Source organism: Trachypithecus francoisi, unplaced genomic scaffold, assembly GCF_009764315.1.
Source record: "Trachypithecus francoisi isolate TF-2019V2 unplaced genomic scaffold, Tfra_2.0 Lachesis_group10, whole genome shotgun sequence".
NCBI classification, from domain to species: Eukaryota; Metazoa; Chordata; class Mammalia; order Primates; family Cercopithecidae; genus Trachypithecus; species Trachypithecus francoisi.
Window position 1 is genome coordinate 83,417,016 of NW_022681455.1, and position 26,629 is coordinate 83,443,644.

Sequence of the window (26,629 nt, forward strand, 5' to 3'; positions counted from 1 at the left end):
TCCATATAGCATCCACCATTCTGGAATTCCAGTGAGACCTAGCTCCTGACTTTTCAGTTCCTCCTTGGTTTCTGAGTTCTCAAAGGTCCCTCACTCTCAACTCAGTCCCAAGTCCTGTCAATTCCCATTCAGTGTCTGATCTCCTCCTCACCTTTCCCATCTTCCATTTGACCCAAGCTTCCTGAGCACTCCTCCCATTCCCCTTTTTGGAGTCCTCCTCCTCTCCCAGAACCCAGTAATAAGTGGGCTCCTCCCTGGCTGGGACCCCCATGGTAACCCTATAAGGCGAGGCAGCTGCCGTCTGAGGCAGGGAGGGGCTGGTGTGGGAGGCTAAGGGCAGCTGCTAAGTTTAGGGTGGCTCCTTCTCTCTTCTTAGAGACAACAGGTGGCTGGGCCTCAGTGCCCAGAAAAGAAAATGTCTTAGAGGTATCGGCATGGGCCTGGAGGAGGAGGGAGGGGGGAGGGGGAGGCATCTTCCTCAGGACATCGGGTCCTAGAGGGAGCAGGAAGAGAAGGAGATGGTTGTCCTTGCCAACCTGGGGCTTCCTCAGCCACTATTTTTCCAGACTTCTGCTGCATGGAGGGGACTGGGTCACTGAGGCCCAGAGGGAGAAGAGAGGGTACCTCAAAGCTACACTATCAGCCAAGCTGGCTCTTGGCCAGAATGAAGTGAGCAGCCACTGGCCATCAAGGCACCTCACAGAAGGTGACCAGCTGGCTGTCCTCTTAGGGTCTTTGCCTCCCCTCCTGAGTTCCAGCCTCCACACCAGTACCCAGAGAAAATATTCTAGACTCATACTAGATCACATCCTTTTTCTGCATGAAACCTTTCCAAGGTTCCCCAGGGTCTCCGTCCTGTGCCTGGCCTTGAAGGCCCCTCAGGGCTGGTGACAATTCTAGCAACCTGAATACCTCTGATCTTCCGCTCTCCAGGCCTTTGCTCAGGCCATGCCCTCTGCCCAGCACACCTGCTCCTCCACCTGCACCTGACTCCCTAGCCCTCATGAAGCCACTCCCATACTCCTAGACAGGGCTGCCGAGCCCTCCACTTCTGGGTTCCTGACCAGCCCTGGTATGTCGCTTTCTGCATTCATTCCTCTCTCTATGGCTAGACTGTAAGTTCCAGCAAGGCAGGGATAATTATTAATTACAATGCAAGTTCTGTGGGATGGGAACTACATCTTCCTTTTACACAGGGGAAACCAAGGCCCAGCACAAAACCTGAGACCACAAAGTATCTTGCCTCAAAAAATCCCTCTCAGCTTGGCATGGTGGCTCACGCCTGTAATCCCAGCACTTTGGGGGGCTGAGACGGGTAGGTCACCTGAGATCGAAGTTCGAGACCAGCCTGGCCAACATGGTGAAACCCCATCTCTACTAAAAATACAAAAAATTAGATGCTGGGTATGGTGGCTCACACCTGTAATCCCAGCACTTTGGGAGGCCGAGGCAGGTGGATCACGAGGTCAGGAGATCGAGACCATCCTGGCTAATACGGGGAAACCCCGTCTCTACTAAAAATACAAAAAAATTAGGCGGGCCTGGTGGCACACACCTGTAGTCCCAGCTACTCGGGAGGCTGAAGCAGGAGAATCACTTGAACCCGGGAGGCGGAGGTTGCAGTGAGCCAAGATCACGCCACTGCATTCCAACCTGGGTAACAGAACAAGACTCTATCTCAAAAAAAAAAAAAAAAAAAAAAAAAATAGCTGGGCGTGGTGGCAGGTGCCTGGAATCCCAGCTACTCAGGAGGCTGAGGCAGAAGTATCGCTTGAACCCAGAAGGTGGAGGTTGCAGTAAGCCAAAATCACACCATTGCACTCCAGCCGGGTGACAAGAGCAAGACTCCATCTCAAAAAGACAAAAAAAAAAAAAATTCCCCTCTCCTTGAAGGGAGGTAGGAGATCCACCTGATCCCTCAGCTTCCACAGACGGCTCTTTCTTACCACCCTTACACTTACACACACTTGACTATGAACTCTACCATGTGGGGGTAGAGGGATTGTGTCTGCCAAAGTGCACCTACAAAGCCCAGCCTAGCACACTGTGTGCGTTCAATACATGTTTACTGGGTTTATTTTATTAATTTAAAATACAGACAGGGGGCCGAGCATGGTGGCTCACACCTGTAATCCCAGCACTTTGGGAGGCCAAGGCGGATGGATCACAATGTCAGAAGATTGAGACCACCCTAGCCAACACGGTGAATGAAACCCCATCTCTACTAAAAATTAAAAAAAAAAAAATTAGCCTGGTGTCTTGGCACACCTATAATCCCAGCTACTTGGGAGGCTGAGGCAGGAGAATCACTTGAATCGGGAAGGTAGAGGTTGCAGTGAGCCGAGATCACACTACTGCACTCCAGCCTGGGCGACAGAGTGAGACTCTTGTCTAAAAAAAAAAAAAAATAGAGACAGGGGTCTCACTATGTTGCCCAGGCTGGTCCTGAACTCCTGGCCTCAAGCAATCCTCCCACCTCAGCCTCCCAAAGTGCTGGGATTACAGGTGTGAACCACTGCACCCGGGCATTCACTGGGTTTAAATCTGAGCCCACCCCACTCAGGTGTACAGGATCTGGTTCATGTATCTCCCAGAACCATGCCTTGGGTTAGGTCCTCTCTAAACTCTGGCATATTCCAGCCCCTCTTTGGGAGAAAGAACATCCCTTCTTGCCCAGGCCCTAGTGAGACATGCATCGCAAGACCTGCTCTCCCCCTTCCTCCCCCCTGGGCTCCAGCTGCTGCTGGCCCTCCAAGAAAGGAGAGGCCCTAAGTTGGGCTATTTTGGTATCTGGGGTGGGCACCCGCAGGGCTAAGGTTACCTTGGTATGTTAAGGGCTCCCTGGGGCAGGACTATATAACCCCAGAGGAACTGCCCCATGCTGACTCTCTGCTTCTTTCCAGCTGGAGCCGCTGCCTTGCCCCCGGGGAGACTGAAGACATGGTGAGTGAGAATCCTCCAACCCCTGTCCAGATCCCTTAGACCTCAGGGCAGCCTCACCCTTTGAAAGAAAGTAGCTGGTTCCCAGTCCAACAAAAAGTTAAAAGGATGCTCATCTCTTTCTCGGCATCACTGATGGAAAACAGACCGTGTGATGGCCTTAAGGATCCAATCAATGATAATCCACCCAGACATTCAACTCACAGGGGCCCAGTCCCTCTCAAAACCTGATGCATTCGTTCCTGTATTCCATCCTCCTAAAGCGCTGTGGCACCAGCCGGGCAAAAACTCCCATTTTACAAATGAGAAAGTAGAGGCTCAGGCCAGGTGCTGTGGTTCACACCTGTAATCCCAGAACTTTGGGAGGCCAAGGCGGTTGGATCACTTGAAGCCAGGAGTTTGAGACCAGCCTGGTTAACATGGTGAAACCCGGTCTCTACTAAAAATACAAAAATTAACTCGGTGTGGTGGTGCATGCCTGTAATCCCAGCTACTCAGGAGGCTGGAGCATGAGAATCGCTTGAACCCAGGAGGCAGAGGTTGTGGTGAGCCGAGATCACAGCACTGCACTCCAGCCTGGGTGACAGAGCAAGACTCTGTCTCGAAAAAAGAAAAGAAAAGAAAGAAAAGAAAAGAGGCTCAAACAGGGCAAATGAGTGGCTGAGCCTCAGCAAGTCTGGGGCTCAGAAGAGCTAGGCTCAGGGCACTGAGAAGCAGCTTCCACCCACTGTGGGGGATAGAGAATTGGAGACCCAGGAGCCACAGATGGGAATTTGGGGAATGCAATCAAAGCAAGCCCCCTCAGCAAAGAGGTCCCAAGGAAGTGGAGACTCAGGCCAAAGGGTTGCTTTAGGAACAGGGACTCAAAGAATTCTGAATCTAATTTATTGCTCCCAGAGAGGTGGAGGGACTTGTCCATGGGCCCCTTTGTTCAACTCTCATCCTCCAGGCACCCAAGAAGGCCAAGAGAAGGGCAGTAGAGGGTGGAAGTTCCAGCGTCTTCTCCATGTTTGACCAGACTCAGATCCAGGAGTTCAAGGAGGTGAGGGGACAAGGGAAACTGGAAGACTGACCAAAAACAGTCCTGCTGGCCCTCTCCCCCGGCCTCTCCCTGGAATGTGCACCTGTTCAAAGGAGGGGAAAGGTTTAGAATTCCTTCCTCCCCTCCCTGCTTGGGGTGGAAGAGGACAGCTGGCTGGGAGCCAGCATCTGATCTGCCTGGGGTAGGGATGCTGAGGCTGGGCCATGGGGGGACCTAACCCTCCCCACCGCGGCCCTCCCCAGGCCTTCACTGTGATCGACCAGAACCGTGATGGTATTATCGATAAGGAGGACCTTCGGGACACCTTCGCAGCCATGGGTGAGCCCCCTACCTCCAGGTGGGAATATTCAAGGCTGCAGAGTCTAGGAAATTCAGTGGCCTTGGGTTCCAGCCCTGTCAGCTCCACCTTGGGCCTCAGTCTACCCAGCTGAAAAATGGATGTGATCATCTGAATTAGTAGGAAGCGCAGGCCTGGCCCCAGGAGGCTGCTCCAGCCCATGCTTCCCCCAACCCCCTCCAGGCCGCCTCAATGTGAAGAATGAGGAGTTGGATGCCATGATGAAGGAAGCCAGTGGTCCCATCAACTTCACTGTCTTCCTGAACATGTTCGGGGAGAAGCTCAAGGGTGAGTGGAGTGTCCTGGATCCAAGGCCCCAGCTGCCTTTTCCCAGATCCTTCAGGGACCCATCAGCTTCATGTACCCTCTGTCTCCCCCAGGTGCCGACCCTGAGGATGTGATAACTGGAGCCTTCAAGGTCCTGGACCCTGAGGGAAAGGGCACCATCAAGAAGAAGTTGTAAGCATCGGCTCCCTCACCCTTCCAACCCTTCCCCCACTCCACCAGCTGCTCCCACACTGAAAGCCTCCTTAAATTCCTACCAAGGCTGGGCCCTGTGGCTCAGGCCTATAATCCCAGTGCTTTGGGAGGTGGAGACAGGATTCGCTTGAGGACAGGAGTTTGAGATCAGCCTGGGTAACGCAGCATGACCCTGTTTCTAAACAATTAACTAAAAAATTCGCGGGCTGGCCAGGCGCAGTGGCTCATGCCTGTAATCCCAGCACTTTGGGAGGCCAAGGCGGGTGGATCACGTGACGTCAGGAGTTCAAGACCAGCCTAGCCAACATGGTGAAACCCCGTTTCTACTAAAAATACAAAAATTAGCTGGGCATCGTGGCGGGTGCCTGCAGTCCCAGCTACTCGGGAGACTGAGACATGAGAATCGCTTGAACCCTGGAGCCGGAGGTTGCAGTGAGCCGAGATCATGCCACTGCTCTCCAACCTGGGCAACAATAGCAAAACTCGTCTCCAAAAAAAAAAAAAAAAATTCGCGGGCGTGGTGGCAAACACCTATAGTCGCAGCTACGCTAGAGACTGAGGCAGGAAGATCCCTTGAGCCCAGGAGTTCCAGGTGCAGTGAGGTATGATCAAACCACTTCATTCCAGCCTGGGCATCAGGGCGAGACCCTGTCTCAAAACAAACAAAAAAAACCCCAAAAATTCCTATGAAGGGTTAGTCACTGTCAGAGGTAAGGAGTAGTTAAGATTGTGGTAATGGGCGGTTAATTAAGACTGCATTTTCACAGCAAATGTGAGCGGAGAGGGCAAAAGCGAGTGTCTGGGAGGCCAATGAAGGAAGTAGAGTGATCTGGGTTTTCGGGGGAGGCTGGGGCTGGCAAAGGGGATGAGGTGCGAGGGAGTGGAAAGGAATCAGGAACCCAATCGCAACTCCCCGTGTGTCACCTCTCTCCAGCCTGGAGGAGCTGCTGACCACGCAGTGTGACCGCTTCACCCCGGAGGAGGTGAGTGGGCCCCGAGGCGGGGCCGGAGCAGCAAAGGGGCTGGGGGAGGGGAGTCTAACGGCCGGTGCGAGACGCCCCTGCGTCTTTCCCCAGATCAAGAACATGTGGGCGGCCTTCCCCCCGGACGTGGGCGGCAACGTCGACTACAAAAACATCTGCTACGTCATCACGCACGGCGACGCCAAAGACCAGGAGTAGGGGCCTCCGCGGGCCTCCGCTGGCCGACGCTTCCGTTCGGCCCGACCCCCACCCCGGCTCCCAATAAAATTTAACTGGTCTTTGTTTCTTATGGGGGGCGCCTTCAGAGTGTTTGCGCGAGGGCCTCAGGTGGGAGCGCCCCACAAAGGGATGGATGCGGCCTGGAGGCCTGCGGGGGACGGCCCCACAATCTACGCCCGCCGCCTTTTTCCGCAAGGAAGGAGAAGGCTCGCGTGGCCGCGGGAAGCTCAGTTTTTATTGAAGACAGTCTGGGAGAAGAGGTGGGGACCCCGGAAGATAGTGGGGCGGTCAGAGACTGGGCCGCAGGCTCCGGCCGGGAAGTGGGCGGTGTCTGGGTGGGCGGGACCAGCGCCGGGGCGGGGCTACGGGCTCGGGCTGGCAGAACCTCCCGCTAGCCTGCGCAAGGGCGGCACCCACGGGGTTCCAGGGGGCGCTGGGCAGTGTGGGGCGCGGGGATTGGACAAGAGACCGACTGAAGGCGGAGCCGAGGTAAGACCGGGCGTGGCGTGGCCTCAAAGGGTGTCTGACTGCTCAACCTGGGCCTGGCTCTGCTGCATCTGGGCCTGCATCTTCTCTAGCATCTCTTGCATGCGGCGCAGCTGTGCAGGGCGAGATTGCAGGCGGTGACCTGGCGAGGCCAGAGAGGGACCTGGGGCCTCTGTCGGGGGGAAGCGAGGTGCATGCTCACCTCTTCGTCTTTCTCGCGGATCAGCTTCTCGGTGTCCGCCAGAGGCAGCATGGGCAGCGGAATCTCCGTGGCGCTCTGGCGGGAAAGCTTACTGCGGGACAGTGGGAAGGGGACAGGAATCAGGAGCAGGGCCTGAGGTTGTGGGTGAGGCCCAGGAGGCAGGGCCTGGGGCGAGGTTGGGGTCTAGGAGGCAGAGCCAGGTCCCTGAGGTTAGGGCCGGAGGCAAAGCCGGTGGGGAGAGAGGGAGATGGAGAGACGGAGGGAGGGAGAGAGGGAGGGAGGGAGAGAGTGGTCTGAGTGGTGAAGGCGGACTCACGGGTGGTGGGGACGGGGCCTCAGGGCAGGGTCTTGGGTGAGGCGGGACCTTGGAGGCTCCGAGACTGTCGGCCCCGGGTCTCACCTGCGGCTGGCTCGATCGCGAGCCCCAGGCCGGGCCAGGCTCTGTAGGCAGCGGGCCCGGTAGCCCTCGTAGAGCAGATCGTGCGTCACCTCTTTCAGGTCCTGCAGGTGTGTCTGCACTAGCATCCGTCGCAGGTTCAGGAAATCGCAGTGATGTGGGTTCTCCACTGGAGGGGGGTCGGCGCGGACCAGCGAACGTCAGGGAGTTTCGGGTCCCACCCACCCGTAGGGTCGGGTCAACAGGAAAGTCCTGCTGCCACTCTAGCGGAGGGTCCGCCGTCTGCAGCCCACGGAAAGGAGAACCCCTTTCCTCCTAGGATCCCCTGGGACCAAAGCCCACCCCAACTTCACATGTTGAGTGCGCCTGACCCAGAGGCCCCGGGCTCCTTGCTGGCCTTAGGAGCCCTGCCTGGCCTCACTCACCCTCCACGGTCCCCCAGGAGTAGCGGCGTCCCCTCACCGGTCGGTTCCCGCCATCCCTCACCACCTCGCATGAACCCACGACTGCAAAAGGGATGCTTTCCTGGAGGGCAGGGGGCAGGGGTCACCGCTGGCCCACATAGCAGAAACTTTCTCTTTCCCAGCTTCAATCTCCACACCCACATCCTCTGCTTCCTGCCCCTTCCTCTTTTTATTTTTTTTAAGACAGGGTCTCGCTCCATTGCCCAGGCTGGAGTGTTCAAGTGATTCTCCTGCCTCAGCCTCCCGAGTGGCTGGAATTACAGGCGCCCGCCATCACACCTGGCTAATTTTTGTGTTTTTAGTAGAGGCGGGGTCTCGCCATGTTGCCCAGGCTGGTCTCGAACTCCTGACCTCAGGGAATCCACCTGCCTCAGCCTCCCAAAGTGCTGGGATTACAGACGTGAGCCACCGTGCCCGGCCTGCCTTCCTTCTTTGTCTCCCACACCTTCATCTCTGCATCCTGCCTCTTGAAGTCTTCATCTTCGTCAGAGTCACATTCAGGGAACTGGTAGATGTGGATCTCCTCCTCCTTCAACTGATCCCGGATCTCAGGGGAAACAGATACAGAGACAGTGTGAAACAGGCCACAATGACAGACATTGCATGACCAGAGACAGGGAGACACAGAGATACTGGGTGGTCAGAGACAAAAAGACATGAAAGACAGAGATGGGGAGAGACACAAGATTCTAAGATGGGGCAGACATTAAGAGACCAGGAGAAGCCTGGGCAATATAGCTAGATCCCATCTCTACAAAAAATATATATATTTTTTGAAACAAGGTTTCACTCTATCACCCAGGGTGGAGTCCAGTGGCTCCATCTTAGTTCACTGCAGCCTCAACCTACGGGCTCAGGTGATCCTCCCATCTCAGCCTCCTGAATAGCTGGGACTACAAGTGCACACCACCACACCTGGCTAATTTTTATATTTTTTGTAGAGATGGGGTTTTGCCATGTTGCCCTGGCTTGTCTTAAACTCTTCAGCTCAAGTAATCCACTGATCTCAGCCTCCCAAAGTGCTAGGATTACAGGTGTCTGCCACCACACCCAGCCAAAAAAGTTAGCCGGGCATGGTGGTGCTCATCTGTAGTCCCTGCTATTCAATAGGCTGAGGCAGGAGGATCACTTGAGCCTACAAATTCGAGGCTGCAGTGAGCTATGATCTTGCCACTGTACTCAGCCTGGGCCACAGAGTGAGACTCTTATCTAAAAAAAAAAAAGAGAGAGGCTGAGAGATATATAAGCAGAAACAGTGGGAAAGGGCTCTGAAGACACGGGGTGGGGGCCAGATGGAAGTCACCATGTTCTTATGTCTATGCTCCTGCCCTCAAATAGGCCTTAGCCAGGCATCTAGCCCAGGGGCTGCATATCTAGCCTATTTTGAGCCTTCAGAGACATGGCTACGCTGGCTGGCGGCTTACCACCCACATTCCTCAGAAGCTTCTCCTACAATCTAGCCTGAGGCACTATGCTCCAAAAAGGCCACTTCAAGATCAAAGAAGTCTAAGCTGAAATCAGGTTTGGCCTCACTTGGGGTCAAAGGCCAGAGGTCATCACTCACACCTTCTGCTTGAGGGCCTGGGTTTCCTGGGGCATCAGGGCATCCGCTTTGCCAATGACTGGGATGATGTTGACTTTCTCGTGTACTGCCCGGAGGAAGGCCACGTCTAGGGGCCGGAGCCTGCACCCAGGGATTGGTCAGTGCCCAGCCTCAGGGGGCAGAGACCCCCCAGCCCTCCCTAAATGCCCCAGCCGCCAGGATCCCCCCACCAGACCCCCGGCCAAAGGGTGAGATGAAGTAGAGGCAGCAATGGACTCGGGAGTCCTGGATGTTCTTCCGGTTCAGGCCACTCTCATCCCTAAGGTACTGCTCAAACTGCTCCTCGATGAATTTCACCACGGGAAGCCAGCTGGGTGTGGGAAGAGGATATGAGGTCAGAGATCAAAGGCCAGAGGGCAGGGGGCGAGGCTAGCCAGGACTGTGGGAGTAGAACATCATTTCTTTGGCTCCCTCCAAAGACATTAAAGGGAACTGGTGGGGGCCTAGGCGAGTCATCAAGAAGCACAGAGAGCCAGTGACCCTCTGAAACAGACACAACCTTTTGGAATAGGGAGCCAGCACAAACCAGCCCTGTAACTGACCCGTTGGTCTTCAGGGAGTTGCCACTGTGAGAGGCTGAGCCTCTGTCCCCTTCCCTCTTCCTCACCAGTCAGAGCAGTCCACTGAGTCTCCAAAGCCAGGCGTGTCCACAAGGGTTAGCTTCACTTTCACACCCCCTTCCTCGATCTCCACACCCCGGCGCTCAATGGCCAGGGTCTGTGTCAAGCGAGCTGTGGGACGGGGGAGAGGTCAGGGATCCAGGGAGGCTCTGAGGCAAGATTAATTTCCTTTGTCAATATCACAGTTGCCTGCACCCATTTTCCAGGGGAGGAAAGTCTCAGAAAAAAGTAGTCAACTACCTGAGTCCCCAGATGAAAAAGGCTAGGGTGTAACCTGGGGACAGCGGCTACTGCCTGGAGAGGATGGGGAGGGTCTTACCACTGGCCTCTGGCACCTGGCGATCCTCATAGAGGTTGGTGAGGAAGAGGCTGTTGATGAGGGTGGATTTCCCTAGGCCTGACTCTCCTGTGGACAGAACAGGCCCAGCTGGTCAGGGGAGGGGACAGCCAGGGTCTCCTAAGGGCATCCTCTCTGCAGTTCCCTCTCCAAAACCCCCCAGACCTGCCACCATTAGTGTGAAGTCAAACCCCTTCTTGACAGACTTGCGGTGCAGCTGGCTGGGGAGGGCAGCAAAACCCACGTACTCCTTGTCCTGTGGATGGGGGTGGACAATATGAGGCTGCTGTCAATGGCAGGCAGGGTCCCCAGGATCACTTGAGTTCCTGGGCTAGGAAGAGTCAGTGGGGTCTGGGGACCCTAGGCATAGGGGGCTGGGGGCCGAGATGCCTGGGTTTCTGGGCATAAGGACTCACCATGACTCCGCCAGCCATCACTGCACCTGCCGTCTCTCCCCACTTCCTCTGGTGGGGCAGGAAGCTGAGTGCGGCTAACGAGGGGGCGGGCAGAAGAGGCAGCTGAGATGCTCAAACTGGCCCAGTCCCAGAGAGGTGGGGAAGGCCAAGGCCAAGAATACCTGGGGTTATCACCTCCTGGACCCCTTTGCCCATCACCCCTCTATGCACCTTCAACCCCTCCATCCTTCACACATCTGGATTCCAAGTCCCACTGTAACTCCATCATTGTGGTGAGACATGGGGTGTGTGCAGAGAGGAAGGAAGCGGCTCCCTTTGTTAGCAAGTGAGATGAAGGTTTTGATGAGCTGATTAAAAAACAGTTCCCAGGACGGGCAAGGTGGCTCAGGCCTATAATCTCAGCACTTTGGCAGGCAGAGGAGGGAGGACTGCTTGAGCCAAGGAGCTCAAGACCAGCCTGGGCAACAGAGGGATGTGCCCCTCTACCATCTCTACAAAAAATTTAAAAATTAGCCAGGCATGATGGTACAATCCTATAGTCCCAGCTACTGGGGAGGCTGAGGTGGGAGGATTGCATGAGCCCAGGAGATCAAGACTGCAGTGAGCTGTGATCACACCACTACACTCCAGCCTGAGCAACACAGCAAGACCCTGTTTCAAAAAAAGAAAAAGAAAAAAATTCTCATGGTTTACGTGGACCAGAAGCCATGATGGGATTGGGAGTGGGTGAGGCCATCCATTTTCCAGCTCAGACAATGGATTCATAAAAGGACTCCAGGTCTTTGGACACCACTGCCCGAGAATCCTGACACCACTCCTTCAGAATCCTGGCCAAGGAACTCCGCTGCTCGAAATCCTTCAGGAACTCCCCAGTAACTCAGAGTCAAGTCTGAATTCTGGCCTGACTGCCAAAGCCTCCTTCAGCTGGCCTCATCACCCCATCTCTCACTCTTCCAAACATCCTTGGCTCTCTACCCACATTGAGCTTTTCCTTTTTCCGAATCAGTTAAACTCTTCCTCATCCTTCAAGTGTTTCTTTCCAAGGGCTCTGCCTCTATGCAATCTCCCTACCTACCATAGGCAGGGTCATTGTCCCTTCTTCAGATTCCCAGCACCAGGCTGGGCATGGTGGCTCATGCCTGTAATCCCAGCTCTTTGGGAGGCCGAGGTGGGTGGATCACTTGAGGTCAGGAGTTCAAGACCAGCCTGGCCAACATGGCGAGACCCTGTCTAGCAAAATACAAAAATTAGCAAGGCGTGGTGGTGCGTGCCTATAATTCCAGCTACTTGGGAATCTGAGACAAGAAAATTGCTTGAACCCAGGACATGGAGGTTGCAGTGAGCCGAGATTGCACCACTACACTCCATCCTGGACAACAGAGCAAGACCCTATCTCAAACAAACCAACAAATCTACCCCAGGACAGGAACAGTGGTTCACACCTGTAATCCCGGCACTTTGGGAGGCCGAGTCGGGCAGATCACGAGGTCAAGAGATCATGACCATCCTGGCCAACATGGTGAAACTCCATCTCTACTAAAAATACAAACAATTAGCTGGGCATGGTGGCATGTGCCTGTAATCACAGCTACTCAGGAGGCTAAGGCAGGAGAATTGCTTGAACCCAGGAGGTGGAGGTTGCAGTGAGCCAAGATTGCGCCACTGCACTCCAGCCTGGTGACAGAGCAAGACTCCGTCTCAAAAAACAAAAACAAAAATGCTACTTAATACCATCTAGGGACTGTTAAGAATCTGGAAAGGGTGGCTGGGCGCAGTGGCTCACGCCTGTAATTCCAGCACTTTGGGAGGCCAGGGCAGGCGGATCACTTGAGTTCAGGAGTTGGAGACCAGCCTGGCCAACATGGTGAAACCCCCGTCTCTACTAAGAATACAAAAATTAGCCGTGTGGTGGTGCGTGCCTGTAATCACAGCTGCTAGAGAGGCTGAGGCAGGAGAATTGCTAGAACCGGAGAGGCGTAAGTTGCAGTGAGCCAAGATCCTGACACTGCACTCCAGCCTGGGCGACAGGGCAAGACTCCATCTCAAAAAAATAAATAAATAGGCCGGGCGTGGTGGCTCATGCCTGTAATCCCAGCACTTTGGGAGGCCAAGTCAGGCGGATCACCTGTGGTCAGGAGTTCAAGACCAGCCTGACCGACATGGAGAAACCCTGACTCTACTAAAAATACAAAATTAGTCGGGCGTGGTGGCGCATGCCTGTAATCCCAGCTACACAGGGCTGAAGCAGGAGGAGGTTGCAGTGAGCCGAGATCGTGCCATTGCACTCCAATCTGGGTGACAAGAGCAAAACTCTTTCTTAAATAATAAAAAATAAATAAATAAATAAATAAGCAAAGGGCAGGGATTATGTAACCTCTCAGCACTCCACCACCAGCCTTCCTCCTGCATCTCTCACCAGGCTGAGCATCTCTATGATCTTAGTTAAAATTCTGAACTCAGCAGGACATGGTGGTTCACACCTGTAATCCCAGGATTTGGGGAGGCCAAGGCAGGCAGATCAGGAGGTCAGGAGATCGAGACCATCCTGGCCAACATGGTGAAACCCCATTTCTACTAAAATACAAAAATTAGCTGGGTGTGGTGGCACATGCCTGTAATCCCAGCTACTCGGGAGACTGAGGCACAAGAATCGCTTGAACCCAGGAGGCACAGGTTGCAGTGAGCCAAGATCGCACCACTGCACTCCAGCCTGGCGACAGAGCAAGACTCTGTCTCAAAAAAAAAAAAAAAAAAAAAAATCTGAACTCCTCCCACCCTCACCCCCTGCAAGTGTTTCCAGTGAGTTTCCAATTCCCGCCTATCCTTCAGAAAAATTGGTCCCCTTTTCTCCACACTCTCCATGCCATTAACCTGCTTTGGGTTCAGATCCTGATCAACTCTTCTCTGAGTTATTCAATAGCCTTTGACAGAATAACATGTTTAAAGGAAAAAAAAAAAAAAGTTGGGCCGGGCGCGGTGGCTCACGCCTGTAATGCCAGCACTTTGGGAGGCCGATCATGAGGCAGATCATGAGGTCAGGAGATCGAGACCATCCTGGCTAACATGGTGAAACCCCGTCTCTACTAAAAATACAAAAAATTAGCCAGGCGTGGTGGCAGGTGCCTGTAGTCCCAGCTACTCAGGAGGCTGAGGCAGGAGAATAGCGTGAACCCAGAGGCGGAGCTTGCAGTGAGCCGAGATTACGCCACTGCACTCCAGCCTGGGTGACAGAGCGAGACTCTGTCTCAAAAAAAAAAAAAAAAGTTGGGCATGATGGCTCCTGCCTGTAATCCCAGTGCTTTGGGAGGCTGAGGGGGGAGGATTGCTTGAGGCTAGGAGTTCAAGAGCAGTCTGGTCAACATAGCAAGACCCAATCTGTATTAAAAAAATAAACAGGCCAGGCGCGGTGGCGCAAACCTGTAATCCCAGCACTTTGGGAGGCCGAGACGGGTGGATCACGAGGTCAGAAGATCGAGACCATCCTGGTTAACATGGTGAAACCCCGTCTCTAATAAAAAATACAAAAATCTAGCCGGGCGAGGTGGCGGGCGCCTGTAGTCCCAGCTACTCGGGAGGCTGAGGCAGCAGAATGACGTAAATGCGGGAGGCGGAGCTTGCAGTGAGCTGAGATCCAGCCACTGCACTCCAGCCTGGGCGACAGAGCGAGACTCCGTCTCAAAATAAATAAATAAATAAAATAAATAAATAAATAAATAATGTAGGCCAGACAGTGGCTCACGTCTGTAATCTCTTTTTATTTATTTTTGAGACAGGGTCTCGCTCTGTCACCCATGCTTTAGTGTAGTGACACCACAATGACTCATCGCAGCCTCAAACTCCTGGGCTCATGTGATCCTCCTGCCTCAACCTCCCAACTAGCTGGGACAACAGTGTGCACCACGATGCCCACCTAATTTTTTTTTTTTTTTTTTTAATTTTTAAGGACAGGATCTCACTGTGTTGCTCAGGCTGGTCTCAAACTCCTGGCCTCAAGTGATCCTTCCACCTCGGCCTCCCAAAGTGCTGGGATTATAGGTATGAGCCACTGTACCTGGCCTAATTTTTTTTTTTTTTAATTGAAACAGAGTCTTGCTCTGTCGCCCAGGCTGGAGTGCAGTGGTGCCATCTCAGCTCACTGCAAGCTCTGCCTCCCGGCTTCATGCCATTCTCCTTCCTCAACCTCCTGAGTAGCTGGGACTACAGACGCCCACCACCATGCCTGGCTAATTTTTTTGCATTTTTAGTAGAGACGGGGTTTCACTGTGTTAACCAGGATGGTCTCAATCTCCTGACCTCGTGATCCACCTGCCTCGGCCTCTCGAAGTGCTGGGATTACAGGCGTGAGCCACCGCACCCGGCCTTTTTTTTTCTTCTTTTTTTATTTATTTTTAAGACAGAGTTTCGGTGGGGCGCGATGGCTCACTCCTGTAATCCCAGCACTTTGGGAGGCCGAGGCAGGCAGTTCACCTGAGGTCGGGAGTTCGAGACCAGCCTAGCCAACATGTTGAAACCCTGTCTCTACTAAAAATACAAAAATTAGCCAGTCATGGTGGCGCATGCCTATAATCCCAGCTACTTGGGAGGCTGAGGCAGGAGAATCTCTTGAACCTAGGAGGCGGAGGTTGCACTGAGCAGAGATTAGCCATCGCACTCCAGCCTGGGGACAGGAGTGAGACTTTGTCTCCAAAACAAAACAAAAGACAGAGTTTCACTTTTGTCACCCAGGCTGGAGTACGATGGCGCAATCTCAACTCACTTCAACCTCCACCTTCCGGGTTCAAGCGATTCTCCTGCCTCAGCCTCCCAACTAGCTGGGATTACAGGCACCTGCCACCATACCTGACTAATTTTTGTATTTTTAGTAGACTCAGGGTTTCACCATGTTGTTCAGGCTGATCTCGAACTCCTGACCTCAGGTGCTCTGCCCGCCTTGGCCTCTCAATCACTATCTTTCTATAACCCAATTTTAGTATTTATCCTTCTTGTATGCCTATATATATGTATACATACTGTTTATATTTATAAAAATAGGGTCACACTGTAACTTTGGAAACATGCTTTTGTCACTTCATCTTTTTTTTTTTTTTAATTTGAGACGGAGTCTTGATCTCCTGACCTCGGACTCCCAAAGTGCTAGGATTACAGGCATGAGCCACGGTGCCCGGCCTTTTTTTCTTTTTTGACAGGGAGTTTTGCTCTTGTTGCCCAGGCTAGAGTGCAATGGCGCGATCTCAGCTCACCACAACCTCTGCCTCCTGGGTTCAAGTGGTTCTCCTACCTCAGCCTCCCAAGTAGCTGGGATTACAAGCATGCACCACCAGGCTCGGCTAATTTTTTTTTGTATTTTTAGTAGAGATGCGGTTTCTCCATGTTGGTCAGGCTGGTCTCGAATTCCCAATTTCAGGCGATCCACCCACCTCAGCCTCCCAAAGTGCTGGGATTACAGGTGTAAGCCACCGTGCCAGGCCTGTTCTCTACATCTTTCTATGATACATGCAGATGTACATTATCTGTTTTTGTTTTTGTGTTTGTTTTAGCTGGGGCTACAGGTGTGCACCACCACACCCAGTTAAGCTTTTTGATTTTTAGTAAAGACAAGATCTTGCTATGTTGCCCAGGCTGGCCTTGAACTCCTGAACTTATATAATCCTCCCTTCTTGATCTCCCAAAGTCCTGGGATTACAGCTGCTGCACCTGGCCCAGGAAGTTATATATTTGAAGCATTTCTACATATTAATGCCACGCCAGGTACAGTGGCAACAGAGCAAGACCCTGTCTCAAAAAAACAACAACAGTCCAGGCGCAGTGGCCACGCCTGTAATCCCAGCATTTTGGGAGGTCAACATGGGTGGATCACCTGAGGTCAGGAGTTCAACACCAGCCTGGCCAACATTGTGACACCCCATCTCTACTAAAAAAAATACAATAATTAGCCGAGCGTGGTGCTGCACACCTGTAATCTCAGCTACTCAGGAGACTGAGGCAGGAAAATTGCTTGAACTCAGGAGGTGGAGGTTGCAGTGAGCTGAGATCGCGCGACTGCACCCCAACCTGGGCGACAGAGTAAGACTCTATCTCAAATGAAAATTGAAATAAAGATAAATAAAAATAAAACAAAAACAACAATAACAAAAAGAAAACAAATTGCCCTGCAGAAAAGGCTCTTGCGGCCGGGCATGGTGACTCACGCCTGTAATCCCTGCACTTTGGGAAGCTGAGGCAGGCGGATCATGAGATCAGGAGTTAGAGACTAGCCTGGTCAACAAAGTGAAACTCCGTCTCTACTAAAAATACAAAAATTAGCTGGGCGTGGTAGTGCGCTCCTGTAGTTGCAGCTACTCGGGAGGCTAAGGCAGGAGAATTGCTTGAACCTGGGAGGTGCAGGTTGTGGTGAGCTGAGATCGTGCCACTGCACTCCAGCCTGAGCAACAGAGTAAGACTCTGTCTCAAAAAAAAAAAAAAAAAAAAAGACTCTTGCTTGGTCATTGTGTTAAATGTAGAGTTTATATGAATTAACAGTGACACCATAGTCCATTGATGTGCTTAATTGCAATTAATTATGACGAATCATTCACATAATATTTGGGGCTTGTTTGCCTCCCATGTAGCTGGGACTATAGCTTTGCACCACCATCCCTGGCAAATTCTCTTTTTTTTTAAGAGACGGGGTCACTATGTTGGCCAGGCTGGTCCCAAACTCTTGACCTCAAATGATTCTCCTGCCTCGGCCTCCCAAAGCCCTGAGATTCCAGGTGTGAGTCACTATGCCCAGCCTGGATTAGTTCTTCTTCATCTTGTCATCATGTCTTCATAGTTACCTCTTCCCCTCCCCCTTGCATCCCTGGAGGGACTTCTATATCTTTAGACATGAATTCAAGTTCAGATCTAATAACTCTAGGCTTTGTCCTCTCAAAATCAGAGTTAGGCAGCTCTGCAAATGAATATGGCAGACATGCTGACCATTCATACCCTCTTCTATTACCCAGCACAAATGCCCGGTACCTGATGGATACCCAGGAAATGTTTGTGGAACAAACGAATAAACATACATTTTTTTTTTTTTTTTTTGAGTTGGAGTCTCGCTCTGTCACCCAGGCTGGAGTGCAGTGGTGCAATCTGGGCTCACTGCTGCATTCCCCTCCCGGGTTCACGTGATTCTCCTGCCTCAGCCTCCCGAGTAGCTGGGACTATAGGCTCCCGCCACCACACCTGGCTAATTTTTTGTATTTTTAGGAGAGAGGGTGTTTCAACATGTTAGCCAGGATGGTCTCGATCTCCTGACCTCGTGATCTGCCCACCTCGACCTCCCAAAGTGCTGGGATTACAGGCGTGAGCCACTGCACCTGGCCGAATAAATTTACATTCTATCTTCATCTTTCACTGCTTTCCTAATATGTAAACTCATGGCACATTAAAACAGAACTATTCTCTATTTTCCTCTCTGAAGATAGGTCATAATCCATAGTCATCTTTGGATCTCAAGCTTCTAGCACACATTAGGTTTTCTTTTATTTTTGGTTTTTGAGATGGAGTCTTACTCTGTGGACCAGGCTGGAGTGCAGTGATCTCTGCTCACTGCAACCTCTGCCTCCAGGGTTCAAAGGATTCTCCTGCCTCAGCCTCCTGAGTAGCTGGGATTACAGCTGAGTGCCACCACACCTAGCTAATTTTTTTATTTTTAGCAGAGACGGGGTTTCACCATGTTGGTCAGGCTGGTCTCGAACCCCTGACCTCATGATCTGCCCGCCTCAGCCTACCAAAATGCTGGGATTGCAGGTGTGAGCCACCGTTCCTGGCGGTTTTCTTTTTCTTTTCTTTTGAGACAGAGTTTTGTTCTGTTGCCCAGGATGGAATGCAGTCGTGTGATCTCAGCTCACTGCAACCTCCAGCTCCCAAGTTCAAGCGATTCTCCTGCCTCAGCCTCCCGAGTAACTGGGATTACAGGCGCATACCACCACACCCGGCTAATTTTTGTGTTTTAGTAGAGACGGGGTTTCACCATGTTGGCCAAACTGGTCTCGAACTCTTGACCTCAGGTGATTCACTTGCCTCAGCCTCTCAAAAGTGTGGGGATTATAGGTGTGAGCCACTAATCCCAGCCTAAGGTTTTCTTTTTCTTTCCTTTTCTTTTTCTGTTTTTTTTTTTTTGGTATCTTTGTATTTATTTATTTATTTTATTTTATTTTTTCCTGAGGTAGAGTCTTACTCTGTCGCCCAGGCTGGAGTGCAGTGGCATGATCTCGGCTCACTGGAAGCTCTGCCTCCTGGGTTCATGCCATTCTCCTGCCTCAGCCTCCTGAGTAGCTGGGACTACAGGCGCCCACCACCATGCCCATCTACTTTTTTTGTATTTTTAGTAGAGATGGGGTTTCACCGTGTTAGCCAGGATGGTCTCGATCTCCTGACCTCATGATGTACCCACCTCGGCCTCCCAAAGTGTTGGGATTACAGGCGTGAGCCACAGCACCTGGCCCTGTATCTTTTTAGAGACAGGGTTTTACCATGTTGGCCAGATTGGTCTCAAACTCCTGACCTCATGTGATTCGCCTGCCTCGGCTTCCCAAAGTGTTGGGATGTGAGCCGCTGTACCCGGCCAGGTCCATACAACTACCTTAACAGTCTTTATCTCTTTTTTTTAGATGGGGTCTCGCTCTATTGCCCAGGCTGAAGTGCAGTGTCACAAACAGGGTTCACAGCAGCCTCTACCTCCTGGGCTCAGGTGATCCTCCTGCCTCAGTCTCCAGTGTAGCCAGGACCACAGATATGTTCTACCATGCGCAGCTAAATTTTTGTTTTTTTGTAGAGACAAGGTCCACTTTTTTGCCCAGGCTGGTTTCGAACTACTGGCCTCAAGTGATCCTCCCACCTTGGCCTCCCAAAGTGCTAGAATTACAGGCATGAGCCATTGGGCCCAGCCCGCTCTCTCTTTTACTTTATTTTTTATTTTTTTCTCTCTCTTTTATTTTTAAGAGACAGGGTCTCGCTCTGTTGCCCAGGAAGGAGTACAGTGGCATGATCATAGCTCACTGCATCCTTGAATTCCCAGGTTCAGGGAATCCTCCCAGTTGGGATTACAGCGGCAGGCCACCAGGCCCAGCTAAATTCTCTAATTTCAGTGATTTGTGTACTTGCTCCTTTAGACTGGTAGCTCTCCAAGGACAAATCTTGCAGGTGTTTCAACTCTTTATCCCCAACTGTTGGCTTAGCACTAAGATGCTAATAAATGTGAATTAATACACAAACCACAGTTACCCCCACCATCATTGGCAGAGGGGCTGAAGACACCTCCAGACACTCTCTCCACCCCAAAACCAAGCCCGCCCAGTGGGCGGATACTGGGATCTTGCTCCTGGGGCCTGGGAACCTGGGAACACAGCTCCAGCCAGGGCCCCACGGAAAGAAATCAGGCACATTCCTCAGTCCTGGGCCCAGTACAAACACCATATATCTCTCAATTTCCTGGGCCCAGTACAAACACCATTACAAACACCATATATCTCTCAATTTCCTGAGCCCAGTACAAACACCATATATCTCTCATATCTCTCAACTTCCTGAGCCCAGTACAAACACGTCCCATCATATATCTCAACTTTAGAAAAACACCACCTGGAAAAATCCCTGATAACGACACAGCCGTTTGTAGTTTTACTGAAAGCACGGGAACCAATAGATCACCGCTAAATGTATAACTTAATATGTTAACCAATTGTAATGCTGTAACCTAAAGAATTCCCTTGTTCCTCTGTAACCTTACAAGTCCTATTTACATCGGGCTATAAAAAGCGAGCGCACGCATTGTTCGGGGCCCTCTTGTATGTTGTGGAACAGAGGGACCAAGTTCGAACTTGCAGTAAAGATCCTCGCCGCTTGGCTTTGACCCTGGACTCTGGTGGTCTTCTTCGGGGAATAAACGGTGTGGGCATAACACCACCAGGATGGGAAACACGGCTTGTTCTTCAGCCTCTCCCTGAGCCTGGCCTTTGTAGTGCTGCCGACCTGTCCGGAGTCTTTCTGGACGCCTCTTTCTTTGTGTCTCTTTCTCTTTGTCTCTGCGTTTCGCTGACTGCCGTCTTTTGTTCCTCTGCTCCTGGGCCTGTTTCTCTCCAGGCTCCCAGCCTCTTCTTACTGCTCCTCGGACTCTGCGTCAATTACTTTCCCTCTTATCAGTTTCTATGTCTCTTTGTCTCTAGCGGCCAATCTTTGGCTCCCCGTATTTTTGGTCAGCGGCTGCCCCTCGGACTCTCTCTGCCCTTGCGTCCTCTGTGACTCAAAGCTCTGATGTGAGTCTCTGGCTCAGGGTCTCTGTTCCGGGCCTCAGGTCTGATTCCATTTCCCCAGCAGCATTTACCCGGTGTCTGCCTCTAGCCTCTGCTCTTGCCTCGGTCTCCCCAGCCCAGCCCCCATTCCACCCACCCCCACCCCCACCCCCACCCCCACCCCGGGCCCTCGGCCTCTCAGACCAGCCCCGCTTTGTTTCCCATGTCTCGGCGCCCCGCCCCGCCCCGTCTGGGGTCTCCGCCGCCCTTTGTCTGCCTTGGTCTCTCCCCACCCCTTTCCCCGAGTCCGTCTTTGGATCCCTCTTTCTTTGTCTCTCCCAGGCCGGGGTGGCTGGCGCAGTCGGCCGGCCCCGGAGGTCGGCGCAGGTGGCCGGAGACACACAGCCACAGTTGCGAAGAGCCTCGGGCCTCATTACCCAGCTGCAGCCCAGGAGGCACACGGTTAATACCACCGAGTTCAGGCCGCCGTCCTCGGCTTAGAGTAGCCCCTGGGCCGCACGCTGCCGCCCGCGGGCCACCGAGCTCCAGCCGACGCGGGCGACCCCCACAGGCGCGCAGCTCCTCCAAGGTCCTAGAGCGGCTCCGTGCGGCCCCGCGCTTCCGCTTCCCGTCCCCGCCCCCGGCGGCCGCCCCCGGGACCGCTGGGTCGGAGCCCCCTCTTGGCTTGGCGCGGAGCCCGCATCCCGGAGCCGCTGGCGGCTCGGGCACCCGCACCCCGCTGAGGAACTCCGGAGGGCGCCGGGGTGGTGGAGCCGGCGTCGGCCGGCAAGGTGAGAGCGGCGGCTGCGCGCCGGGAGGAGCAGCAGGTGCAGGGGCGGCCGGCGGCGCGGGCGGGGGGCACCGGGAGCCGCGCCCGTACCTGGGACCCGACGCCACCCGGTGCCAGCGCTGGCCGGCAGAGGGCAGCGGCAGGGCGCCGCGGGCCACACATGGCTGTGTGACCGCGGGATGCTGTCTGTCCTCTTGCTCAGGGCGGCGTGCCGGCGATGGAGCGCGCGGTAGAGCCCTGGGGCCCGGATCTCCACGGCCCGGAGGAGAGGGAGCCGCTGAGAGGCGCCCGCACAGGTGAGGGCCTCGGCCGTGCGCCACCACGGACAGGTAACGGCCGGTGGGGACTGCGATGCTTGGCTGTGGCCGGCCGAGAGGCAAGAAGATCGGACGTGAGCTGTGTCTCGGGGGAGATAGGGGGAGGGGAGCAAACCCCGAGGGAGGGAGCGGAGCTTTCCGAGCACCTACTGTGCGCCAGGCCGGGAGGGGCTCTTCACGGCCTCTGCCCCCTTCCCCACGGCCTTTCTCGTCCTCTCTGCCTCTGCCCTACTTCAGGTTTCATTCTGTTTTATCCTGGCAATTGCAGTAGCCTCCTCTCTGCCCCTTTCTCTCCACCGATGCATTCTGCCGCCAGATTGATCTAAGTCCAGATATAATCCTGTGTGTCTTCTGGAAAACCTTCCCTAGCGTCCCCTTGTCTTCTAATTAAAAGCGTTAGCTAGTGTCCAATCCAAACCGTGCGTGCTCAGACTAGTGCCAACATCCTTTGACACCTTATCTTCCATTCCACTCTATTTTCTCTTCGCTCTGCCGTAATGCCAGTTCCTACTTATATCTCTCTTGTGACAACAGAGTTATTCTGAACCCACAATTATAACCATTGATATTTTATCTTCTCTCTCCTACCACCCTAAGCTTCTTGAGGAAGGGATGTGGGCCTGGGTTCTCTCAGGTACACACAGGATAACTGATGTAATAAATTACCGAATGGGCTAATATAAGAAGATAATAATAGCAAATACCAGGTTTTCCAAATAGACACTATAATGCAGGGATTAACATGGGATTGAGTGTCAGACAGACCTTAGTTAGACACCAGGCTTTGCTACTTTTTTTCTTTTTTTTTTGGCGACAGGGTCTCACTCTGTCGCCCAGGCTAGAGTGGCACAATCACAGCTCACTGCAGCCTACACCTCCTGGGCTCAAGTGATCCTCCTACCTCAGCCTCCCAGTAGCTGGGACCACAGGTGCACACCACCATGCCCAGCTAATTTTTGTACTTTTTTGTAAAGATGGGGTCTCATCATGTTGCCCAGGCTGGTTTCTAACTCCTGGACTTAAGTGATCCACCCACAAGTGGCCTCCCAAAGTGCTAGGATTACAGGTGTGAGCTACCTTGCTGGCCTGGCTTTGCTACTTTCTAACCTTTCTAACCTCCAGCAAAGGGACTTAAATTCTCTGAGTCTTTCCATGCCTGTAATATGGGGATAGTCATAGTGTTATAGTATTGTTTGCAAGGATTTAATACTAATGCTGAGCTCGGTGAATGGCATACATTAAGGGCCCAGTAAAAACAAGTTTTTATTGAGAGGCACAGATAGTAAGTGCAGCAGAGGTTGACAGGAGACAGATTGGGGTTCCTGTGACCACAGATTGTCAAGGGAGTCTTCCTGGAGAGGTTGCTGTCAAAGTTAAGGACTGAGCCAAAGGGGAGGGTCTACAACTTCCTTTTCTTTCCTCAGGTCTAGGGAGTGAGAACGTGATTTCCCAGCCAAATGAGTTCGAACACACCCCACAGGAAGATGGCTTGGGGTTCAAGGAAGAAGATTTGGCCCCAGATCATGAAGTAGGAAATGCCTCTCTCAAACCTGAAGGCATCCAGAACTGGGATGACTTATGGGTCCAGAGAGAGGGTCTAGGAAAGCCTCAGCCTCAGGACAGAGGCCCCCGGCTCCTGGGGGAACCACGCTGGGGCCAGGCTAGTAGTGATCGGGCCGCTGTGTGTGGTGAGTGTGGCAAGAGCTTCAGGCAGATGTCAGATCTGGTGAAACACCAGCGGACCCACACGGGGGAGAAACCCTACAAGTGTGGGGTCTGTGGCAAGGGCTTTGGAGATAGCTCTGCCCGGATCAAACACCAGCGGACTCATAGTGGGGAGAAGCCCTATAGAGCCCGTCCACCAGCCCAGGGTCCCCCAAAGATTCCTCGGTCCCGGATCCCTGCTGGTGAGCGCCCCACTATCTGTGGTGAATGTGGCAAGAGCTTCCGGCAGAGTTCTGACCTGGTGAAACACCAGCGGACACACACTGGTGAGAAGCCCTACAAGTGTGGCATATGTGGCAAGGGCTTTGGTGACAGTTCCGCCCGCATCAAGCACCAGCGGACACACCGGGGGGAGCAGCCCCCCCGACCAGTGGTGCCCCGACGGCAGCCATCTCGGGCAGCCACAGCAGCTACCCAGGGACCAAAGGCCCAGGACAAGCCATATATCTGCACTGATTGTGGCAAAAGGTTTGTGCTCAGCTGCAGCCTCCTGAGTCACCAGCGCAGTCACTTGGGGCCCAAGCCCTTTGGCTGTGATGTGTGTGGAAAGGAGTTTGCCCGGGGATCCGACCTGGTGAAGCACCTGCGGGTGCACACGGGTGAGAAGCCCTACCTCTGCCCAGAGTGTGGCAAGGGTTTCGCGGACAGCTCTGCCCGAGTCAAACACCTCCGCACCCACAGTGGCGAGAGGCCCCATGCCTGCCCGGAATGCGACCGTACCTTCAGCCTCAGCTCTACCCTTCTTCGCCACCGCCTCACTCACATGGAGCCCCAGGACTTCAGCTTCCCAGGCTATCCCCTACCCGCTCTGATCCCCAGCCCACCCCCACCTCCTCTGGGCACCAGCCCCCCACTGACACCTCGAAGTCCCTCACACTCGGGTGAGCCTTTTGGCCTGCCTGGCTTGGAGCCGGAGCCTGGGGGCCCACAGGCCGGGGAGCCACCCCCACCACTGGCGGGCGACAAGCCCCACAAGTGCCCTGAGTGTGGCAAGGGCTTCCGCCGAAGCTCTGACCTGGTGAAACACCATCGCGTGCACACAGGGGAGAAACCCTACCTCTGTCCTGAATGTGGCAAGGGTTTTGCTGACAGCTCAGCCCGAGTCAAGCACCTCCGCACCCACCGTGGTGAACGGGCCCGGCCACCACCACCATCCACTCTCCTGCGGCCACATAACCCACCTGGCCCAGTAGCCACAGCCCCTCGACCCCGAGTTCGGGCCCAGCCTTCTGGACCCAGCCAGCCCCACGTGTGTGGCTTCTGTGGGAAGGAGTTCCCCCGAAGCTCAGATCTGGTCAAACACAGGCGTACACACACAGGGGAGAAGCCATACAAGTGTGCAGAGTGTGGCAAGGGTTTTGGTGACAGTTCTGCCCGCATCAAGCACCAGCGTGGGCACCTGGTCCTGAGGCCCTTTGGGATAGGGGATGGTAGGGCAAGACCCCTCAAGCAGGAGGCACCGACAGGACTGGAATGACAGGTCCAGGGCGGGTGGAGGCCCAGGAGACCAAAGGGAGGGGCTCTGCTGCTTAGCAAAGAAAGGGCCTGGGAGGTGGTGGGAGGGAGAAGGAAGGGAAGAAAGGGGATGAAGGAGAATAGATAGAAATAGGGATTGGAGAGAGTAACCTTGAAGCTCAGGAAACTGTCCTGGCTGGGCTCAGTCAGGACCTTGCCAGGACGGGCTGTACCCCTGGCTTCTAGAAGACTGCCTAGCACACAGTAGGCATTCAATACTTGTTGAATAAATAAACTGGCTTTCACCTGAGGACTCAACCCTGAATTCCTGCTGCCTCATCTGTTGAGAACTGACACTTTCCCCTTGCTGGGCAGGTAGTACACACCTGTAATCCCAGCACTTTGGGAGGATGTGGTGGGAGAGTCACTTGAGCCCAAAAGTTTGAGGCTGCAGTAAGCTGATTGCACCACTGATGCCTCCCAACCTTGCTCTGGGAGACCAACGCCTGAACCAGGGTTTGTTTACCTTCTGAGCTGCAGTGATGGGGCTTCTGGAATTTAAGGTAATGGGATGAGGCAGGGGTATCTTAATCATCCGGATGGGGCAAATACTGCTCTGTGTTAAGGTGGTACCCACCCCTACGGAGGGGCACTCTTGGACAGAGCCCAGACCTTTGTGCCCTGGAGGGAGCCAACCCACCCTGACACGGAGACACTGACAGAATAGACCAGAGACAGAGGGTGCACTCATGGTATCCAGCCTGGATGCCAAGCCCTAGTCCTGGTGGATAGCAGAGGCCGGCTGACTGGAGAAGGGCAGGACGCTCTGAGGCCTGGCAGCCACATTTCCGTGTGTCTCTTTACCAATAAACGGCTTCTCGACTGAGGCTTGGACTATGTGTGTACACACAGGCATGAAAAAGGTGGAGAGGGGTGTCTGCGGGCAGTATTCAAACTGTAAATTTTGTATGGTTCCCGTGCTCTCTTTGAGCCCATTAAATAAAGAGGTTGTCTTCGCGTAGTCAGCGGCTTTCTAGCTCCGACGTCTGGTTCAAAAACGGCCGCCAGCTCCATCAGCCGATGCCCCGCCTGAGGTCTGGCTGCCCGCAGGCACCACCTACGCCACAGCACCCAGCGCGACCCTTAAAAGGAAAACCGCGCGGCACTGCAGAGGGAAGGCAGCGAGGAGGAGGAAGAGGGGGCCTGCGGGGGGCGCTGTTGCTATGGCGACGGCTGTCGGCGGGAGGCGGCCCACAGGTCTGGAACCTGCGTGGAAAGCCCGGACGCCTACGCGCCGCCCACCAGGACCTGGGAAACCCGACATCCGAGACCCTTTATATGCGTCGGGAAAAGAGTCATTCGGCTGCACGGCCCAAAGGGAGGGCAACCAGGGTGCTCCTTCACCCCTAAAAAAGCCCGCCGGATTTCCCAGTGCCCTGCGGAGCCTCGGAAGCACGTCTGCAATCCCTCGCGTTTTGAGAACCACTGGCCAGATCGTCCAGGGATTAAAGAAAAAAAAAGTCCAGGGCGATTGTCCCCGCTAAGCAATGAAGGCAA

The 26,629-nt window shown here is 53.7% G+C and overlaps 3 protein-coding genes across 10 annotated transcripts; 2 read left to right on the forward strand and 1 right to left on the reverse strand.

The window, feature by feature from the left end:
• The first annotated feature begins 2,814 nt into the window (after positions 1-2,814).
• Positions 2,815-6,071, forward strand: MYLPF (myosin light chain, phosphorylatable, fast skeletal muscle). The gene is made up of 7 exons (XM_033218110.1): positions 2,815-2,943; positions 3,890-3,982; positions 4,225-4,300; positions 4,503-4,607; positions 4,700-4,778; positions 5,734-5,782; positions 5,876-6,071. The coding sequence occupies exons 1-7, from the start codon at positions 2,941-2,943 to the stop codon at positions 5,978-5,980; spliced, it is 510 nt and encodes a 169-aa protein (XP_033074001.1). The 5' UTR covers positions 2,815-2,940; the 3' UTR covers positions 5,981-6,071.
• Positions 3,809-10,845, reverse strand: SEPTIN1 (septin 1). 5 transcript variants are annotated; one of them, XR_004438873.1, is made up of 13 exons: positions 10,737-10,845; positions 10,527-10,600; positions 10,276-10,366; positions 10,093-10,179; positions 9,761-9,884; positions 9,329-9,463; positions 9,117-9,234; positions 7,996-8,097; positions 7,512-7,611; positions 7,090-7,255; positions 6,690-6,780; positions 4,314-4,747; positions 3,809-4,008 (listed from the first exon to the last, which is right to left on the reverse strand). XR_004438873.1 is itself a non-coding variant. In XM_033218107.1 (12 exons), the coding sequence occupies exons 1-12, from the start codon at positions 10,792-10,794 to the stop codon at positions 4,733-4,735; spliced, it is 1,161 nt and encodes a 386-aa protein (XP_033073998.1). In that variant the 5' UTR covers positions 10,795-10,845; the 3' UTR covers positions 4,168-4,732. The 5 variants fall into 5 exon arrangements, 3 of the variants coding, with proteins under 3 accessions (XP_033073998.1, XP_033073997.1, XP_033073999.1); XR_004438872.1 differs by having other exon boundaries at positions 3,809-4,064; XM_033218107.1 differs by lacking the exon at positions 3,809-4,008 and having other exon boundaries at positions 4,168-4,747.
• A 10,572-nt stretch (positions 10,846-21,417) lies between these two features.
• Positions 21,418-26,093, forward strand: ZNF48 (zinc finger protein 48). 4 transcript variants are annotated; one of them, XM_033218115.1, is made up of 3 exons: positions 21,418-21,576; positions 21,778-21,871; positions 23,317-26,093. In XM_033218115.1, the coding sequence occupies exons 2-3, from the start codon at positions 21,793-21,795 to the stop codon at positions 25,092-25,094; spliced, it is 1,857 nt and encodes a 618-aa protein (XP_033074006.1). In that variant the 5' UTR covers positions 21,418-21,576; positions 21,778-21,792; the 3' UTR covers positions 25,095-26,093. The 4 variants fall into 4 exon arrangements, with proteins under 4 accessions (XP_033074006.1, XP_033074004.1, XP_033074005.1 ...); XM_033218113.1 differs by having other exon boundaries at positions 21,434-21,576; positions 21,778-21,904; XM_033218114.1 differs by having other exon boundaries at positions 21,475-21,612; positions 21,778-21,904.
• Positions 26,094-26,629: the final 536 nt, after the last annotated feature.

What these genes read in the sequence shown, in the direction of transcription:
- SEPTIN1 (XM_033218106.1), bottom strand. Translation starts at nt 10,794, where the DNA reads ATGATGGAGTTACAGTGGGACTTGGAATCCAGATGTGTGAAGGATGGA. An exon ending in GAAGGATGGAGGGGTTGAAG is followed by an intron (nt 10,601 to 10,736) that starts GTGCATAGAGGG and finishes CCCCCTCGTTAG; the next exon opens with CCGCACTCAGCTTCCTGCCC. An exon ending in GGCAGGATGCAGAGATGAAG is followed by an intron (nt 7,612 to 7,995) that starts GTGTGGGAGACA and finishes CCTGCCCTCCAG; the next exon opens with GAAAGCATCCCTTTTGCAGT.
- ZNF48 (XM_033218113.1), top strand. Translation starts at nt 21,793, where the DNA reads ATGGAGCGCGCGGTAGAGCCCTGGGGCCCGGATCTCCACGGCCCGGAG. An exon ending in CCGTGCGCCACCACGGACAG is followed by an intron (nt 21,905 to 23,316) that starts GTAACGGCCGGT and finishes TTCTTTCCTCAG; the next exon opens with GTCTAGGGAGTGAGAACGTG.
- MYLPF (XM_033218110.1), top strand. An exon ending in AGATCCAGGAGTTCAAGGAG is followed by an intron (nt 3,983 to 4,224) that starts GTGAGGGGACAA and finishes GGCCCTCCCCAG; the next exon opens with GCCTTCACTGTGATCGACCA. An exon ending in GTTCGGGGAGAAGCTCAAGG is followed by an intron (nt 4,608 to 4,699) that starts GTGAGTGGAGTG and finishes TGTCTCCCCCAG; the next exon opens with GTGCCGACCCTGAGGATGTG.